Source organism: Anolis carolinensis, chromosome 1 (genome assembly GCF_035594765.1).
Source record: "Anolis carolinensis isolate JA03-04 chromosome 1, rAnoCar3.1.pri, whole genome shotgun sequence".
Classification (NCBI taxonomy): Eukaryota; Metazoa; Chordata; class Lepidosauria; order Squamata; family Dactyloidae; genus Anolis; species Anolis carolinensis.
The window spans coordinates 169,518,809-169,538,362 of NC_085841.1; the positions used below are offsets into that span (position 1 = coordinate 169,518,809).

Consider the following 19,554-nt stretch of genomic DNA (forward strand, 5'->3'; position numbering starts at 1 on the left):
GGAAGGAATGATAGCAACAAGCTGAGGGAACATTAGTTTCGGCGCTTGGCTTTGAGATAGACCCCGGATGTTGCGTCTGCGCAAGCGTTGCCGGAGCGGCGAATTGAGAGGTCTGGGCTGCCGCGCGACAGGGTATCTAGCTAGCCGTTGGCCTGCCTGCAACTCGCCATGTCCTCTCCTTCGGGGACCTCGCTGGAGAAGCCGCAGATCATCGCGCACGCGCAGCAGGGCCTGAACTACACCGTCTTCGAGTGCAAATGGGTGCCCTGCAGCGCCCGCCTGGTCTGCCTGGGAAGCTTCCCAAGAGGCACCGGCGTCATCCAGCTCTACGAACTGGCCGGGGGCCGCCTCAGCCTCCGCCGAGAAGTGAGTGAGTGAGCGAGCCAATGAGGAGGGAAGCCTCCATGGGCAGCCAACAGGGCTATCTGCTGCCAAGCTGTTGTCGACTCCAACTCCCAGAAGCCCCGGCCAGCTTGGCCAACGGGCAGGAATTCTGGGAGCTGAAGTCCAAAACTCCTGGAGGACCGCAAGTTGTCTTAAAACATGGCTGTTGTGCCCAAATACTTTCAGGTAACGTATGCAGAGCTATTAAGGGGCCAACTGGCAATGATTGATAATGAAGATCCCATTCACTTCTCTCAGAACCCTCCCACACAGCCATATAACCCAGAATATCAAGGCAGGTAATCCACAATACTGTATCTGCTTTGAACTGGATTATCTGAGTCCACACAGTTCAAAGCAGATAATATGGGATATTCAGCTGTGTAGAAGGGGCCTAAAGGCCCTTCCACACAACTATATAATCCAGAATATCAAGGCTGTGTGGTGGTAGGGAATTTTTCCAAATAGCAGAGAATCCAAAAATACAAGCAGGATACTTAATTTGAAGGTGAAGTGATGAGTGCCTGCAAAAGAATTTTGAACTTAGCAGGCAAAGATGCAAAGTTCAATCTTTAAAGTTACCAAAAGGGTTTATTTACAACAGGCATTGGCAAACATATTCCCTCCAGGTGTTTTGGACTTCAACTCCCACAATTCCTAACAGGCTGTTCACCTGGAGGGATGAAGTTTGCCCATGCCTGATTTACAAATAAGAACTATGTTCCTTGATAGGAAAGAATTAGGTCTAAAATTCTTTCTAACTCTATAATTTCTAAGTTCCAAAACAAGAGGAGAATCCTCCAAACATTACATCTCTTCAAACACACCAAGTAGAGAGAGATCAGAATGCAAAGATAGAAAAGCAGAAGTCTTAAACCGGTGGTTCTCAACCTGGGGTCCCCAGATATTTTTTTTTGTGGCCTACAACTCCCAGAAATCTCAGCCAGTTTATCAGCTGTTAGGATTTCTGGGAGCTGAAGGCCAAAAACATCTGGGGACCCCAGGTTGAGAACCACTGTCTTAAACCAAGGCATGCAACCTGAAGAGTATCCATTCTACACCACCAATCAGAGCAGAGAGAGGGAGCGCATAGAGAACAAATCGATACATTCCAACTGACATTCAGGAGTCAAAGGGTAAGAGATTCCCTCAACCTATTCTAAAGCTAACTGGTCCTCATTGAAGACTGCAGACTTGGGCAGTATGAGGTTGACTTCCAACATATGGAAGGCGCCTCAGATCCATTCTGGTCATTTGCAAAGTCTATTTGAGGATTGGGATTTAGGATGCTACCATTCTAGCTGAGGGGAAGGGAGAGCTATTTTGATTTATTTTTTTGATCTCAGAAATGAGAGCTGTATTCTGCTGAATTCCCAATTTCAATTTTTTTTGGTCTCACTCGTTTTTCTTATATTTTATTTATGTTATTTTAAGGACTCCTTTTTATCTCCTTTTTAAAGGAAAGAGAGTGAAAATAAAAATGGCTCACACGTAAAGGCATGGTGTGGTCACATTTGTAATATTGTGCACAATTGTGGCTCTTTACCATGAACCTGGAGAAGCTGCAGGAAGGAGCAACCAAAATGATCAGTAGATTAGAGTAACTCTATGAGAAGAAAAGGACACATACAGTAGAGTCTCACTTATCCAACATTCGCTTATCCAATGTTCTGGATTATCCAATGCATTTTTGTAGTCAGTGTTTTCAATACATCATGATATTTTGGTGCTAAATTCGTAAATACAGTAATTACTACATAGCATTACTGCATATTGAATTACTTTTTCTGTCAAATTTGTTGTATAACAATGTTTTGGTGCTTAATTTGTAAAATCATAACCTAATTTGATGTTTAATAGGCTTTTTCTTAATCCTTCCTTATTATCCAACATATTCACTCATCCAACATTCTGCCGGCCCGTTTATGTTGGATAAGTGAAACTCTACTGTAATTACTACGTAGCATTACTGCCTATTGAACTACTTTTTCTGTCAAATTTGTTGTATAACATGATATTTTGGTTCTTAATTTGTAAAATCATAACCTAATTTGATGTTTAATATGCTTCTCCTTAATCTCTCCTTATTATCCAACATATTCACTTATCCAACGTTCTGCCAGCCTGTTTATGTTGGATAAGTGAGACTCTACTGTACTTGTGGTGGTGGTGGTGATTATTTAACCCCCCTTTTTATCTCCAACTCAAAGCGGCTCACATTAAAAGCATTTCAATAAGTTTAAAATTTACAAATATACAAACATTAAAATAGAATTAGGCATCAATGGTATTAAAAATAAATTCAGTTAAAATCCATAAAAACATATTCAAAGCTAAAAACCACAGCACTTCCTGACTTGATCTTAATGTACTATCCCCAGCCCTTTTCATGATCATAAATCTAGCAACTGCTGTGCTCCTTTTGCCTTATTATCTGTAACCCTGAGAATCTAGTTGGGTTTGGGGATTCGTGTGAACTTCAGTTAGAATGAAATATAAGGTTTAAGTATCTTCCCTGGGAGGTCCCCAATGCTTCAACCAGTTTGAAATCATAGAGGACTGTGGCTTATTCATCTGTGTTATTCTCAGGCCCCTTCTACACTGCCATATAATCCCGATTTTCAAAGCAGACAATCCACATTATCTGCTTTGAACTGGATTATATGAGTCTACACTGTCATATAACCCAGTTCAAAGTAGATAATCTGTATTTTATATGGCAGTGGAGAAGGAGCCTTTATCTAACCATTTAGCAAACCTGTGTTGAGGATTGGTCTTGGTTTAGATGCTAATCACAGTGAGGAATGCTGTGCTGGTCACCATGGTGATAGCCATTCAGTTTGCTTGTATACACAGCACTTCACTTCCCACAGAGCATTGGTTGCTGTAGCCATAGCAATAGAAGAGTGCAATACATTGGCCTTATAAAGCATTAAGGAAAATTGAATTGGATCTTTCCCTGGCTGGTTTGTGAAGTCAATCATGAAGCCTTGTTAAGAAGTAGTTCTTTGTTTTGTTGTAGTCATGCTTTCCAGTGATCAGCAACTTATCCACATCATTAATATAAACATGGTTTTGTATAATCATGTTTTATTCATACACTTGTACCCCAAACCTTATTAGTATATTGAAAGAACTAGTTCTGATATTTCATATAGAAAAAATTGCAGGGGAGGAAGTTGAAGATGTAAAGCAACATACAAGGAAAATGGATGCATAATTTTTCTTGCCCAGTTGTTTGTCCCAAAGCTTGTATCTCAGGCTAAAAGTTCTAGAGTTAAAAATAGCACATTGCAGCAGTGAACTAGCTGCTGACATACAAGAATGTATTTTAGTTGGGTTTCTGTTTTTGTTCATGCTCAGTGCTAAACTTGTGTTGGTTTTTTACTTGATTTATTCAAGCTTGGCTCTTAGGAATGTAACAAACCTGAACATCAGTCATCTGTAATTAGGTGGCATCTGACTTAGATGTGTCGATTTACAGTGACTGGTTAACAGGATATAAATAAACATGCCTACTTGGATAGTCCCATTGACCGTTCCTGGGTAACATGTTTGGCATTAAGCCTTAAATATAGAACAAGCTGGATCAAAAGGTAAAAGAAAACATGTGATTTGCAGAAATAAAATAACACATAACATTTTTAGATTTGTCATTTTTGAAAAGCATCTCTTTTCTAGATCACAGATAGCAATTACTTGGTTTTTCTTCCTTTTTCTAAATCATGAGGAATAACTAGGCTTTCCATGAGAAAAGGGAATGACAGTGCTATACTGTAATTGACTACTGAGAAGTAACATTCACTGAGTTTAATGTAATTTATTTCTTGTTAAGTATATATGGCATTACAGTGGTGGTGATGTAATGCCCATCCATGTTCATTTACAACTAAAAGAAATTTCAAACCAAAAATTAAGACTAAAATATATGACCAGTCTTTTCATTAATAAAGTCTTACATTATAGATAGGAATCATGCCACCTTCCAGATGTTGCTGGACTGCAGTGTAGCATTCTCCACTATTGACTATTCTGTTTAGGGTTGTTGAGTTACAGTAAAAACATCTGGAGGGTGAAGTGATTTTTCTGTTTCTTATATCTGAATTCTGTTGAAACTATTGACTGCAATCTTTGTGTTTAACAATTCAAAAGTCTCTTTTCCACTTCTGGATTCTGAAATGCATTTTTGCCAAGGCAGGAAAATTCATATCAAAGAATTAAGGGCTCTGCCAAAAATGTTTGTGTCCTTTTTCTAGATTGAAAAGCCAAGGCCGATTAAATGTGGAACATTTGGTGCTGCCTCTCTGCAACAAAGATATCTGGCTACAGGGGATTTTGGTGGAAATCTAAATATATGGTATGGAATCTTAGATTGTCTGACTAATATTGTGTAAAGCTTTAATCTGTATGGCCATGTTTTCTCAGTTAGTACATATAAATTCATATAAATTATCCTGTTTTAGGAATATTGATATTTTAGGCAGTAATCTAATACTATGGTTACTAATACTAAATTATTAGATTATTTCTTCAGAAGGTCAAGTTAAATAAGCTTTGTGTCTCACTGTATTATAACGCATTCAGTGGGAACCAGTAACTGGATTCACAGTTTCCAAGGTTTTCTGGAACTCACCCTCTCAAAAAGCTGTCTCACTTCCTTGCTTCTACCTGTTATATAACAAACTGCTTTTGATATTGTGGTGACTGTGATACAACACATTTGTAATACCAGTTTGTTATTTTAAGGGCTAAATTTTGTCTTTTGTCTTTCTGTTTTGCACATTAAAAATCCATTAATGATGTGTATCTTACCAACTATCACTGTGATTGAGGAAATTGGCATTGTTGTACGTTGTGATGCTACATATTCCTGAATCGTTTTTACTATGAGTCAGGAATGAACATGAATACATTGTTCCTTTCTTCTGTTTAGGAATTTGGAAGCCCCAGAAACTCCAGTGTACTCTGCAAAGGGACATGAAGAAATTATAAATTGTATTGATGGTGTTGGTGGCTTGGGGGTTGGAGAAGGAGCACCAGAAATTGTGACTGGTAGTCGTGATGGTGAGTTAGCTCTATTGAAATGCTATTACTTTGGGGGGGGGGGGGGAGAGATTGAGATTAATCCATCTGATAACCATGATAGCACTTCTTTTAAGGCTTGATTAAGTAGTTTAGATGTGAATGTTATGAACCTATATATTCTTATAGTCTAAACTGCTCTTCCTGACCTCCAAATATATTGCAACTTCTGACATATATATAAGGTGGTTCATATGGCAACCACAGCTGCATGATCCTATGGATTGTTTCAGCATGTAAGGTTGAGTGTTAGCCTGCCTCTGCTTAAGTGCTGGCTTTATCCTATTTAACCAGTGGTTCTCAACCTGTGGGTCCCCAGGTGTTTTGGCCTACAACTCCCAGAAATCCCAGCCAGTTTACCAGCTGTTAGGATTTCTGGAAGTTGAAGGCAAAAACATCTGTGGATGCACAGTTGAGAACCATTGCCCTAAACTGTTCCAGTCTAGCTTACTTGTCCGAACATATCTCCCTTTATGAACCAGCTTGAGCATTAAGATTGGCCAGAGAAGTCCTGTTCTTGGTTTCACTGCAGTCGCAAGCGCAATTGGTGGGACCGAGAGACGGCCTTCTCGGTGGTAGTGCCTCAACTGTGGAACTCGCTCCCCAATGAGATTAGATCAGCCCCATCCCTTCTGATGTTCAGAAAACAACTCAAAACCTGGCTATGCAAGCATTTGGCGAGTGATAACGCTACTGAAGCAGCTAAATGACACTTGGGGATTGGTGGTTGCCTAAAATGCTTTATGTTTATGTTGATGTGTTGTTTAGTTTTAATGTTTTTAATTGATAGTTATATGTTATGTTTTAGATATGTTATGTATTGCTTTTATATATGTCTGGCATTTAATTTTTGCCATTCATTATATTGTAAACAGCTTTGAGTCCCCCATGGATGAGAAAAGCAGTATAGAAATGCAATAAATAAATAAATAAATAATTCAGGCTCCTTCAACACTGCCCTCTATCCCAGAATCTGATCCCAGATTATCTACTTTAAACAGATTATATGAGTTTCCACTGCCAGATAATCTGGGATCAAATCCCTGGGATATAGGGACAGTGTGGAAGTGGCCTCAGGGATGAGTATGGCCCTACAGAGCTATTTTTGCAGCCCTTGACCTCCCCAGATTTTTTTGCCCATTTTTCTTTCACAAAAAAGGATGAATTACTTCTCCTGGGACGTTCTAGGAATAGCTATTTGTCTCTTTGACATGTTACAGGCTTCTCTTGCAGTATTTAACACTGATGGAGGGCACAGGGGGCATCTTTTAAAATTTTGGCAGGGAATTTGGAAAGCTGGTAAAGGAAATCTTCCACCTCCAACTGTAAACAACTATCACTAAGTGCATTTCGTCATTGCCTCTCCATAGATTTTTTTTCTTAGCTGGCATATACTTGGTAACAGCAGTCTTGGCCAACTTTCTTCCATTCTGGGTTCTTCAGCTGCTATATGATATGGTTACAAGGATACTGCAATCAGATCTACATATGCTGTATGTTCTATTTTGAGTACCACATGGAACAAGGTTTTGACATAAGTCATTAGAGGGCTGTGGCAAACTTATACCTCCACATATGAGTATGTAGAAAGAAGAACACGAAGCAAGACAATTGGAGACAACTGTAATACATAAACATATAGGATGAGTAGTTTGGTATTTGAACGAAGATAGCTTGATGCTATTTCAAATGACTTACATTGTACTTCATTTATTGACTGTATGGATAAAACTCAGAACAAACCACTGTATTTTGTTGTTTGCAATATGTGAAATATAAAGAGCTGTGAAGGAAAAATATCATGGTTTCATAAAATCAAATTGAAACAGTTGAAGTTAGAATACATGGTGCAGGCCATTTGGCCAATAACAGGATAATCTAATATCCATGATTGCAGGGACTGTGAAGGTGTGGGACCCAAGACAAAAAGACATTCCAGTTGCAAATATGGAACCAGCACAAGGAGAAAGCAAGAGAGACTGCTGGACAGTAGCATTTGGTAAGTTCTCCGAGCTGGTTAATTCTTATTGACACAATATATCCTGGAATTTTTAGTAATGCATCACTTTAGTCTTTGACTACTGTAACATCAAATTTCCACATGCTTCATTGCCACTGAAAGAAGATGGCAATAATCAACACTCGAGTCAAAACAACACCATAGTATATAAATGTTGTGTCTGAAATATGACATATAAATTGCTTGTTTGGGTAAATTGTCTTTCAGCTGCTTTTTTTCAGACTGCCACAATAGCAAGCTGCCTGTTAAAAAATATGGTTCTCCATCGTGGTCCCTGTGAAATACGCACATACGGTATTTCCTGAGCCTGCGCAGACAGCTTCGGAATCTTCTAGAAAGCTCTTTTAGTACAAAATGGTGGTAGCCCTGGCCACTTTCCCCATAGAGTATATATAGCCAGTGGGAGAGGCTACTGCCTCAGTTCGTTTTGTCCACCGCTTCAAGCAGCAGCTATGGAATCTTTCTATTCTTTGACTAGCCAGTTTTCTTTTTCTTTTCCTTTTAATCTTATAATTTTTAATCTATTAAACTATTTTTACTTCATATCAGGCCAGTATTGATGTCTACCATCTTTTAAAAGGTTGCTAGGCCTGTGGGGGGAAAGTTACCTGAGGGACATGCTATGTGCCTCCGTTGCCTGGGAAGGGCCTTGTGGTTCAGGCCTGCCAGGCGTGTCTTTTCCCCCAAACTCACTAGAACAGCTAGTCTGGGCTGTAGTTCTCTTACATGAGCGGGCCCTTTTTTCCCTTCACCCTGCTGAGGGAAAGGCTTTGTGCAGCCTTGAAAGGCCTCTTACCTTCAGCAGTCAGTCTGCCACCGCCTAACCTGCCTCTTCGATCAAGCTAGGCTAAGGAAACTAGGTCCTTCCAACTCCTATCATTCCAGGGCGCCTCCATGGCCTGTTGGGCTGTGAAAGGCAATGTACTTTGTGGATAGCCCTGGTATATATTGGTCACCCTTGGTGGCCTCAACAGGCTCAATTCGCTCAATTCTTCGAGGATTCTATTGGGGAGTTTATCCACCTTCGAACTCCTCCTTAACTTGCTGACCTCCCAAGGGGGACAAGCCTACCATCCCAATGTGCCCTGTCTATGCCTTACGACTTGGCAAACAGGCCCCAACATTTCTCTAAAGCCATTATCAGGGCATCCCAGAGGCCTCCACCAAGTGTCCTTACATCTGTAAGCGAGACTGCTTCTTACTCCTCTAAAGGAAAATGAGTTGTTCCGTTTGCTGCCACTACTCCAGCGATTCTGGTTTTCTTGCTATCCATCTTCTCTAAAACGTTACTTGGTAGCCATTTCATGGTACAGGAGGAAATCAAGATGCCCTCTGTGCTTCTCCGACCTGTTGGTACTACTTTTCTCATGGTCTCAAAAACCTATCTCCTGTCACCCATCATGTCCCAGCTTGGGGTTTGGAAACCATCCTCTCATGTCTATCAAAGATGTTTTTCGATTTCTCCTCTTCAACTGATGTAGCCTTTCTCCCCAGGAAAACAACCTTCCTTGTTGTTATCACCTCCACAGTGAGTTGGTGATCTGTGTCTACTCTGAATAGATGAACCATGCCAGCACTTCCTCAAAGATAAAGTGTTGTTTGGGACGGACATTGCCTTCTTGCCAAGTTTTCCTTGAAATCCGTATGTCACAGGACATAGTATTATCAACCTTCTTTCAGAATCCGTCCTCACCTCTGGAACAATTTCTTCATCTCCTGGATGTTTGTTTATAGTAGTTTAGCGTACTACCGTGTTTCCCCAAAATAAGACCTCCCCAAAGAATAAGACCTAGCAGGGGTTTGGGGGGATTGCCAAATATAAGGCCTCCCCTGAAAGTAAGACCTAGCAACTAAGGCTGCAGCAGAGTTCCATTGGGAAGCATGGCTGCAGGGCAGAACCAGCACTCATACACACACCGGAGGGAGGGAGGGAGGGAAAGTGCTTGCTTTCTGTGCCTCCCTCCCTGCCTTGCCTTGCCTGTCCCCCAGCCGAGGCTTGAAAAACCTTCCGTGGCTGCTGCTGCGCTGCCGTTTCTTCCTTCGAAGACAAGGCCATGCTGGCCATGCTCCCAGGCTTCCCAGAGGCTTCTGATTGGCTTCTGGAGCCAGGGCAAGGGAGGGTGGGAGTGAAGGAAGAGGCCTTTCGTCCTGCTGCTTCTGCTCCTTAAAGGTACAGGACGCATTGGGATTCTCCTCTCATCCTTATTCCTATCCTATGCCATGAAACTGATTATTTTATACTATTATTCTATTGCCATATTATTATCATCATATTCTGTTACTATTATTATATCCCATTATTATATTACCCTAATAATATATTTTAAATCATATTATATTTTTCTATTATTATTATTATATCATTATATTATTATTCTATTATTCTATTATATTTTCATATTATTATATTATTCTGTTATTATTAAATTCCGTTTTATATTACCCTATTAATATATTTTATATCATTATATTCTATACTATTATTCTATTATATTATCATATTATTATTTTATTATTATTAGCATATTCTGTTATTATTATATTCCATTTTATATTATCCTATTAATATATTTTATATCATTCTATTCCATTCTATTATTCTATTATATTATCCTATTATTATTATATTATTATGCTATTCTGTTATTATATCCCATTATTATATTATCCTATTAATACCATATTATTATCATATTCTGTTATTATTATATCCTATTATTATATTATCTAATTAATATATTGTATATCATATTATTATTATATTCCATTTTATATTATCCTATTAATATATTTTATATCATTCTATTCCATTCTATTATTCTATTATATTATCCTATTATTATTATATTATTATGCTATTCTGTTATTATATCCCATTATTATATTATCCTATTAATACCATATTATTATCATATTCTGTTATTATTATATCCTATTATTATATTATCTAATTAATATATTGTATAGCATTATATTATTATTATATTATCATATTATTATTATAGTATATTATATTATTCATCATTCATGACTACATTGAAACTAGAATAGAGAGAAATCAGCGTAGAAACTTTGTGAATCCTAAACTGCAAGAGGTACCATAGATTGTTGTACATGTAAATAATGGTAGTAACAAGAAATTCTTGATAGGATTCATAGTTTGTCTGCTTATGCTGGTTTGTGATGACAACTACTTTACAGTATATAATAAATGTTCATTTTGTTGTTCAACAATAAATGTGAGCTCTTCTTCATGGAAAAATAAGACATCCCCTGAAAATAAGACCTAGTGCATCTTTGGGAGCAAAAATTAATATAAGACCCTGTCTTATTTTCGGGGAAACAGGGTATATACACAGGACATCTGGACTTAGAGTTTCCAAGACACTTCCTCAAGGGCTGGAAGGGTGCCAGTGACCTTCCACTCCCCGCAACAGCTTTCTGTGTGGATTGTATCCACTATCTCTTGTTATTCCAGCTGGCAGGTTATTACTTGCCTTTGTGAATGAAGGGCCACGAGAGGGGTCTCATTTCACAGGCTTTCTTGTGGGGCATGTCTTTAGAAGACCTTTTTTGGGATGGCTGCCTAGCCTACCCTCTTGATCCTTGTTGCTCATTACAAGATGATGCCCTCTCCAGGAGAGGTATGGCCCTAGGCACAGAGACCTTCTCTTCAGTGGCATGCCTCCCACCATCCACGATTAATAGCTCGCTAGTCTATCATATGTGCCTATTTCACAGGGACCATGACGGAGAAGTAAAGGTTGCTTACCTATAACCGTGTTTCTTCTAGTGGTCACTTGTGAAATTCACACATCCCCGCCCATCCTCCCCGCTTTTGTCATGCCTCGGTTCTTTAAGCTGCTACTCGCAGCGGAGGAACTAAGGCAGTAGCCCCTCCCCCTGGCTATATATACTCTATGCGGAAAATGGGCAGGGCTACTGCCATTTTGTACTAAAAAAAGCTTTCTAGAAGTTTCCGAAGCTGTCTGCGCAGGAAATACCATATGTGCAAATTTCACAGGTGACCGCTCAGAGAAACATGGTTACAGGTAAGCAACCTTTACTTCAGATGCCTGTTCAGCCATGAAAACTCACTGGCTTATGATTAGGGTCAACCTCAGAGGAAGGCAAAGACAATACTTTCTTTGAACAAATCTATAAAAAAAACAACTCAGATAAGTTGGAAATGGCTTGAAAGCATACAACAGTGGTGATTCTGCATCTGATAGTGGTCCTTTTTCCTAAATAGGCAATGCATATAATCAAGAAGAGCGTGTTGTGTGTGCTGGCTATGACAATGGAGATATCAAGTTGTTTGACCTTAAGAACATGACATTGCGATGGGAAACCAACATTAAGAATGGGGTAAGGCATTACAAATGCATGTTACAGTGCTTTTCTTTTCTTTTCTTTTCTTTTTTTTTTGTAAGATTGAAATCGCAACAAATCCCAGCAGTTCTAGCCATCCTATCCTGTGGTGATGGATAATGAATTCTGTGATCCAATAATTTGGAGGAACATTTTCCCCACAATTTTGCTCCCAGCCACTGATTTCAGTGACCCTACCCTTTTGTGGAATTGGGGTGTACATCTTCAGTTTTTAGTATGATTTGTGGAATTTGCTTCTCAGTGTAAATATTGCAGATTGCACTCCAGTGTAAAGCCTTGCTTGTACTCATTTTGTATTTCTAGGTTTGCAGTGTTGAATTTGACCGGAAGGATATAAATATGAACAAATTGGTTGCTACATCACTTGAAGGAAAGTTTCATGTATTTGATATGCGCACTCAGCATCCAACCAAAGGTTTTGCTTCAATTTCAGAGAAGGTACAATATAAAATATACTGTTCGCTGTTATGATTGGAAATCTTTTGCTCTTAACTGCATGCCTTGTAGAAGAGATATGATGGAACAAATTTTCTTAAGGTTCTCAGGTCCAGTGTTCTAAATCTAACAAAATGTTAGTGGGAATTTACTGGGTGCAGTGGTGGGGATATATTTTGTACCCTGCATTCACACTGCCTAAAAGCCTGTTTCAGTGTGGATTTTGAAGATGCATGGAGCGTAAGAGCAGAGGGATGTGGGAGATTGCCTTCTTCCTCCTTCTACTAACAGAAGTCATTTTTGTTGGGAAATAATGCACTGCTCCCACTCAAAGTTTTTGAAATATCTATTTCTCCTTCGTGGTCTCTGTGAAATCCACACCTGTGGTAGTAGTTCCTGCGTCCACGCAGCTGTTTCGGATTGTTTTAAAAAGCTTGTTCAACTAGGAACTCCATCCCCACCCATCCCCAGCAATGATATAATCAGGCAGTGGGGCTTGAGCCCTCAGTTCCTTTTGTCCACGAAAGCAGCAGCAATTTGGTGTTCTCTACTCCTCTAAAGACTATTGGTTGACTCAAGGACTCCAGCTTGTATTCTAGGACCTTTGTTTATCCTACTCAGGCCAGTATAGCATTTTCTTCAATTTTAAAATGTATGGCCTGTGGGAGGAAGTTGTTGACCTCAGGCAACATCATAATCCTATACTCTCAAATCAGATATTTACAGTTGACGGCAAGAATCTAGCCTTGGGCCTCTCTCTCAACCATTAAGAGACATCTGCCACCAAGCATTCCTATCTTTACAATAGGTTTCGATTTTGCATCTTTACACAACAACAGGGGATTGAACTTCTGTCAGCATGCACTCCTGTGTTACTTCACTTTTTGCTTTCACTATCTGGATGTCATTATCCATAAAAGTTTACCTTGCAGCTATAGCTTCCCTCAGATCAAGAGGTTCTTACAGGGACTTTGGAATTTTTGGCCGCAGGTATGCCCTGTGCCTCCTTCCTGGAAACTGGAAGTTGTTCTTTCAGCTCTTTCAAAGCCACCATTTGAACCAATGGCTACTTCTGACATATCATATCTCTCCTGGAAGACTGCTTTTTTTGGTAGCCATCACCTCTGCCTGTCATACAAGTGAGCTCATGGACCTTCGGGTCGATGACCCTTATCTTAGATTCCATAAAGATAAAGTAGTATTCCATACTGACAAGTTGTTTCTATCTAAGGTAGCATCACAATTTCACATGTCTCAAGACATTGTTCTGTCCACTTTATTTCCAGACCCTGCTATGCCTCTTGAGCATGCTCTACATCTCTTTGATGTGCGCACGGCCCTTGCTTTTTACACACACCGCACCGCTCCACTGCGGAAGTCACCAAAACTTTTTGTCCAATATCAAAACGACACCATGGGCCTTCCTGTATCACCTCAGAGTTTGGCATTATGGATTGTCTCCACTATCCATCTGGCATATCTGTTGGCAGGACTGGACTTACCTGTTCAGATTCATGCACACTCCACTTGAGCAGTGGCTACGTCTATGGCATTCTTGCATGGAGTGCCACTGGATGTATTTATCAGATGGCCATTTGGTCGACACTGCACCCTTTCATCTCCCATTACAAACTGGATTTATCCTCCAAGAAGCATATGACTTTTGGGAGAGCAATTCTCTTTTCTGCACTGGCATGACGCCCACCATCCATGGGACAGCTTGCTAGTCTACGACAGGTGCGGATTTCACAGAGACCACGAAGGAGAAGATATGGTTGCTTACCTGTAACTGTGTTTCTCCGAGTGGTCATCTGTGAAATTCGCACAACCCGCCCATCCTTCCCACATTCTGTCATGCCTTCATTCGCGACTGCTGCTTTGCGGTACGGAACTGAGGGCTCAAGCCCCACTGCCTGATTATATCATTGCTGGGGATGGGTGGGGCTGGAGTCCCTAATTGAACAAACTTTTTAGAACAATCCGAAACAGCTGCGTGGACGCAGGAGATACTACCACAGGTGCGAATTTCACAGATGACTACTCAGAGAAATACAATTACAGGTAAGCAACCATATCTTCTTAAAGTTAACCATACACCAATGGAGTGAAGCATAGATGCGATATTCATAACTATCCTGCAATTGTAGACTTTTCATTCTGTGAGGGTTTGCAACCATTCCGAAGTAAAGTGTCATTTGATAGTCCACAATAGGCCTGATACTTAGTTTGTGGCAGCATTCATCCATATACATGCACGTTTGGCCTTGTCTTGATTAGTAACTCTTGATGCTTGGCAAGGTAGACAAGAGTTATGTAAGCATCTATCACACTGTCATGTTTTTATACAGGTCTTGCATCACATTTGGGGGGGGGAGTCTTTTTCCTCATATGGAGTATTTGTCCAAGCATTGGAGCTAACAGTTCTGATATTTTGTTGTTTTATTCTTCTTTCCTCATTGCAAATATCACCACCCGCATTGCATATATCAGAAAATGTGAGAGCTCTCTAATGGGCTTATCTAATGAAACAATACTGATCCTATTTTTCCTTTTTGCTGCTGTAAGTAGAGCAGTGAGGGAAGAGCTCTTATTTCATGTAGGGTAACCAAAGTCATTCAATCACCACAAAAATACTTGCATTGCCACTGGCTTCTTGTTAACTGGATCTATAGGCCTCTTTTTAATAATAGATTAGGATTATGTGTTTAATCCATAGTAGACAGTGCTTCTAGATAAGACAAAACAGTTAGACTGACTTATACCTAATTTGTCTGTTAGGCTCACAAATCTACTATGTGGCAAGTTCGACATCTTCCACAGAACAGAGATATCTTTTTAACTAGTGGAGGAGCTGGAAGCCTTCATCTTTGGAAATAGTAAGTATATATCTTTACACGTACGCTATTCTGAGTGTACCAAACCTAGTATGTTTCATTAGATAAATCACTTGCCATTATTTTTTCTACCTCATAACAGTTTGCTGTTGGAAACTGAATTCTCTAACAGAATTAGCTCAAATTGCTTTTCTTTAATATTAAATCCATGTATTTGCCTGTGAATGTTTAAACTTCCTGTCACAAATTTGCTACTGATGTTTATGTGTTTGAGCATAGTATTCATGTTTCCGCTCAGAATATGTCTGCATAGCAATATAACTATCTGACATGGTATATTCACAGAGAAATGTTAAGTCTTTAATTTCTGAGTCCCCTTAGGGAGATAGGTCAGAATATAAATAAAGTATTATTGTTGTTATTATTATCATCGATCTTGTGCTTTCCACAGAGACTCATCTCCTCACCAATATGTTAATCTCAGTAGGTTACTGAAATAATGCTCATCTAATTACACATTCATTTGTTGTAACATGACCAGTAATCTTTTGGGCACAGCAATAGAGTTTATTTCAGGCAGTACTTTGCTTGATTACTTCAACCCATTCTTTTTCTACCTAGCTCCTATATAGTGCATTGTTTACCACTCTCTTAATATAGGGTGGCTATTAACAGTTCCTTAGTTGGGAGGAGAGGACTTCAGAGTCCCTAGCCATTTCTAGGTTGAGGAGTGAGTTAGATGCATAAATGTGACTCTAGCACAAATTCCCAGACTTTGGCCTTCCAGATGCTTTGGACTTCAGCTCCCAGAATTCCTGACTGTTACCAAGCTGATTGGCATTTCTGAGAGCTGATGCCCAAGACGCCTGGAGGATCACAGTTTTGCAACCACTGCTGTAGCAGCTCCCGTGATACTTTCTTCTAGCGCAACTGCCATCATGTCCAGTCAGAGCCATACACTCCTGATCTTAGGTAAGAGAGAGAAGCAACTTAATTCTATTCCAGTTGGTAGCACTGAATATGTAACGAAGATATGTATGCCGAAATATAATTTTTTAACTCAAAGATCTTTAAGTGTATCCCTTTCAGAGAAGTCCAATTAGTGGGTAGTTAGGAAGTAAAATCGGTCAATTAAAATGATTTAGAAAGATTATTGATACAGACTTGCTGTTTTATTTATTTATTTATTATTTACGGTATTTATATTTCACTCTTCTCACCCCAAAGGGGACTCAGGGTGGATCACAATGCACATATGCATAGCAAACATTCAATGCCATTAGACATATGCCATATATAGACAGACACAGAGGCAATGTAACATTCCAGCTTCCGGCTTCATGAGGGTATGCTCGATTCCGGCCACAAGGGGAGCTGCCACTTCACCATTCACTTGTGACACCAAGTCCTTGATGGAGTACTTGATGGAGTACTTCCTCATTCTTCCGCATTCTGCTGGAAGGTTTTATGGTGTCTTAAATTAGTTAAGTTAGCCTCTCTGCAAAAAGTGGTACCTAAATTTCCTACTCGACAGATGCAACTGTCTTTTGGGCTGCATAGGTCAACAGCAAGCTAGACTATTAATGGGCCCCAACCCGGGCCGGCTTTGAACTCATGACTTCTCGGTCAGTAGTGATTTATTGCAGCTGGCTACTTACCAGCCGTGCCACAGCCCGGTCCTTAATAATGTTAGTTTGTGTTGAGTCACTATTTCTGTAATTTTGAAATCTTTCGTACCCCATTAGGGTCCTCCTTCATTTTCCCATCTATTATTCTGGAGAAAAAAAGTATGGAATAGTTATAAGGGGATTAGTTTTAGGGAAACCAGGTTGAAAGTTCAACCTGTGAACTATGCTTAGGCAAGGCATTTTCGCCCTAAAGGTTTGTGGTGATAAAAGAAGCTACCTCTTGTAAGTCAGTCTGAGATCTTTGGAAATGAAGTAAACATTACAATAATATATGGTATCAGTTTATAATGTGGGCTTTCCTTATCTCTCTCCCCCCCCCCCCCCCCAGTGATTATCCTGCAGAGCGCTCTAAGAAGGATTCAGAAGGAACTGCGATGGGAGTTGCTGGTTCAGTTAGCCTTCTCCAGAATGTGACATTGTCCACACAGCCTATTTCCAGTCTTGACTGGAGCCCTGACAAAAGAGGCCTCTGTGTCTGCAGTGCATTTGATCAGACTGTGAGAGTACTTATTGTCACTAAATTGAACCGGGTTTGACCAAAGGATTTCTAATGAAGAAAAACTTCATTGGATTTTCCTAACCAAGCTTCCAGAAGTTTGTTGAAGTATTGTGTGGCCTTTGGTTGATATCACAAAATGTGAAAAACTTTGACTTGGGTGGGTATTTACTTCTTTGAAAATGAAATGTGCCTTTTTTACACATTAAAACCTGTTTCCCATTTATGCTGAAGTTACACTGGAGTTCAAAGTACTCAACTTTCATTGAGTCTTGTACAGCAGTTTGCATTTTTTTAAAAATTGTTCTCAATATGTACTTACATTCCATTGTCCACAAAAGCAGTCTTACGACATTTCAGAAGCCAATTTTCAGAATTACCATGTTTTGTGCTCTCTTGTGTTATTTAATTTGTTGTATGTCAATATGGCTTAGGTTGCACTCATTTTGTGCGTTTATAATTTAACTAGAATAAACATTAAATTCTTAATTTTCTGATATTGGCTAATTGTTTAAAATAATATAAGTATATACAGTGAATTAATATTGTAATTTTTTAATAGTTCTTTCAGAGAGGAGAATACAATAGATCAGAGTTTCTCCAACTATTCCTCCAAATGTTTTGGACTTCAGCTCTCACAATTATTAACAACTGTTAAGCTGGCTGGAATTTCTGGAAGCTGGAGTTCAAAACACCTGGAAGAGCACAGTTTGAGAAACTGCAGTAGATTATTAAATCAATGAGAACATGAATATTTATCACATAAATGCCATTGATTCAGTAAATTTACTCTGTTTGGAATTTGCAGTTGGATTCAGAATGTTATTTTTAAGATATTTGTTTAAACAAATCTGGTGATAGGATGGATGGTAAAGGGATTCCCCTACTCCCTACCAAAATAAAGACAGGTAATTTATTTAGGTTACACTCAGTGTGGTATAGTGGTTTGAGCACTGAATTATACATTCATAGACCAAGGTTGTAATCCCCTCTTGGCTATGGGATTCTATTGTGTGACCTTGGGGTAAAACACATTCGCTCAGCCTTGGTGGAAAACCTGATTATTGAAAACTTCATGATAACTTTGTCTTCAGGTTGTTTCCAATTTATGTCAACCTTAAGACACACAAAAACAATATCTTTAACATATCTAAAATCATACAAGATTTATGAAATAATATAAACACAATAAGGCTTCCAGTGCAAACCAAACTGAAAGATACATCTGCTGTAGCAGCCTAGGAATTGAGTGAAGCCTCTTTCTGTTAGAAGAGATGCCTTTCTTTCAACAGAGAACTGCCATCTGATTTCAACCAGCATTCAAGCCAAAAAAAGATGGAGAAAGGGCAGAGTGAGGGAGTCATTGAGCCACTATGCCAGCACAAAGTTAGCTCAAGGTAAAGGATGCCCCAAGTCATTTTCAACATTCCAAGGCTGGGAGGGATTTAGAATCAAGATCATTTTAGTATCAGCTCATCTTGGTAACCTGATTGCACTCAAATCATTTAACTTTCAGATATCAGTGAAAAATGCCATGAGATGGTAGCATTTTTTAAAAATCCCATGCACCCAAGGAGTATAATTTTCACCAAGTAAATTCTAACTGAAATTTGGATTCAGTCAGCAGTATCAAAGTACCCAAAGCTCAGAAAAGAGTATGATGGGCCCTTGGTATCTACTGAAACTTGCTTAAAGGACTCCTCACCCTCCATTCATGATGCTCAGGTTCTATTAGAAGCAGTTAAAGAGCACCAATTGAGGAAGGCTGACTTCCAAACTAAAAGTAGCAGTTCTTAATATATTTTAGAGATTTGTTAATGGAGCTCTACATGGTTAAAGCTATATTAATAATAGCCAGTGTGATACATATTTGCTTATGTTCCTTTTAAATCATTGTAATTTCATTCCATGTTAAGTAACAGGACAATACAGACACTAGAATGTGTGCCACAAATATACATACTGTCCATGCCACCAGAGGGAAAGATCACATGATTCGATTAAAACAGGCCTGACAACTGCCAGTGGCTGGGGGCTGCATTTCTTTTACACATATAAAGGCTATGGTGATGTTACTTGCTTATGTGAAAATAATATCCTAGTAGAATGTTATTGTGCAAATTACAGACAACACATTCACATGTGAATAATACCGCCAGCAACCCCCCCCCCCAAAAAAAAACCCAAAGAAGCAAACCTTGATTTTTCTAATTTCTAAAAGGC

At 39.3% G+C, this 19,554-nt stretch overlaps 1 protein-coding gene across 2 annotated transcripts; it reads left to right on the plus strand.

Moving 5' to 3' along the window:
• Positions 1-168: 168 nt before the first annotated feature.
• On the plus strand, positions 169-18,138 carry dnaaf10 (dynein axonemal assembly factor 10). Of its 2 annotated transcripts, none has more exons than XM_003215227.4 (8): positions 169-366; positions 4,641-4,741; positions 5,318-5,448; positions 7,364-7,465; positions 11,739-11,854; positions 12,182-12,316; positions 15,092-15,189; positions 17,164-18,138. In XM_003215227.4, exons 1-8 carry the CDS (start codon positions 169-171, stop codon positions 17,369-17,371), a joined length of 1,089 nt encoding a protein of 362 aa, XP_003215275.1. In that variant the 3' UTR covers positions 17,372-18,138. The 2 variants fall into 2 exon arrangements, with proteins under 2 accessions (XP_003215275.1, XP_008113118.1); XM_008114911.3 differs by lacking the exon at positions 169-366 and adding an exon at positions 392-570.
• Positions 18,139-19,554: the final 1,416 nt, after the last annotated feature.

Bases quoted from the DNA above. Each gene is read 5' to 3' on its own strand.
- dnaaf10 (XM_003215227.4), top strand. From the start codon at position 169: ATGTCCTCTCCTTCGGGGACCTCGCTGGAGAAGCCGCAGATCATCGCG. The intron at 7,466-11,738 runs GTAAGTTCTCCG...TTTCCTAAATAG, and splicing joins CTGCTGGACAGTAGCATTTG to GCAATGCATATAATCAAGAA. The intron at 11,855-12,181 runs GTAAGGCATTAC...TTGTATTTCTAG, and splicing joins AAACCAACATTAAGAATGGG to GTTTGCAGTGTTGAATTTGA.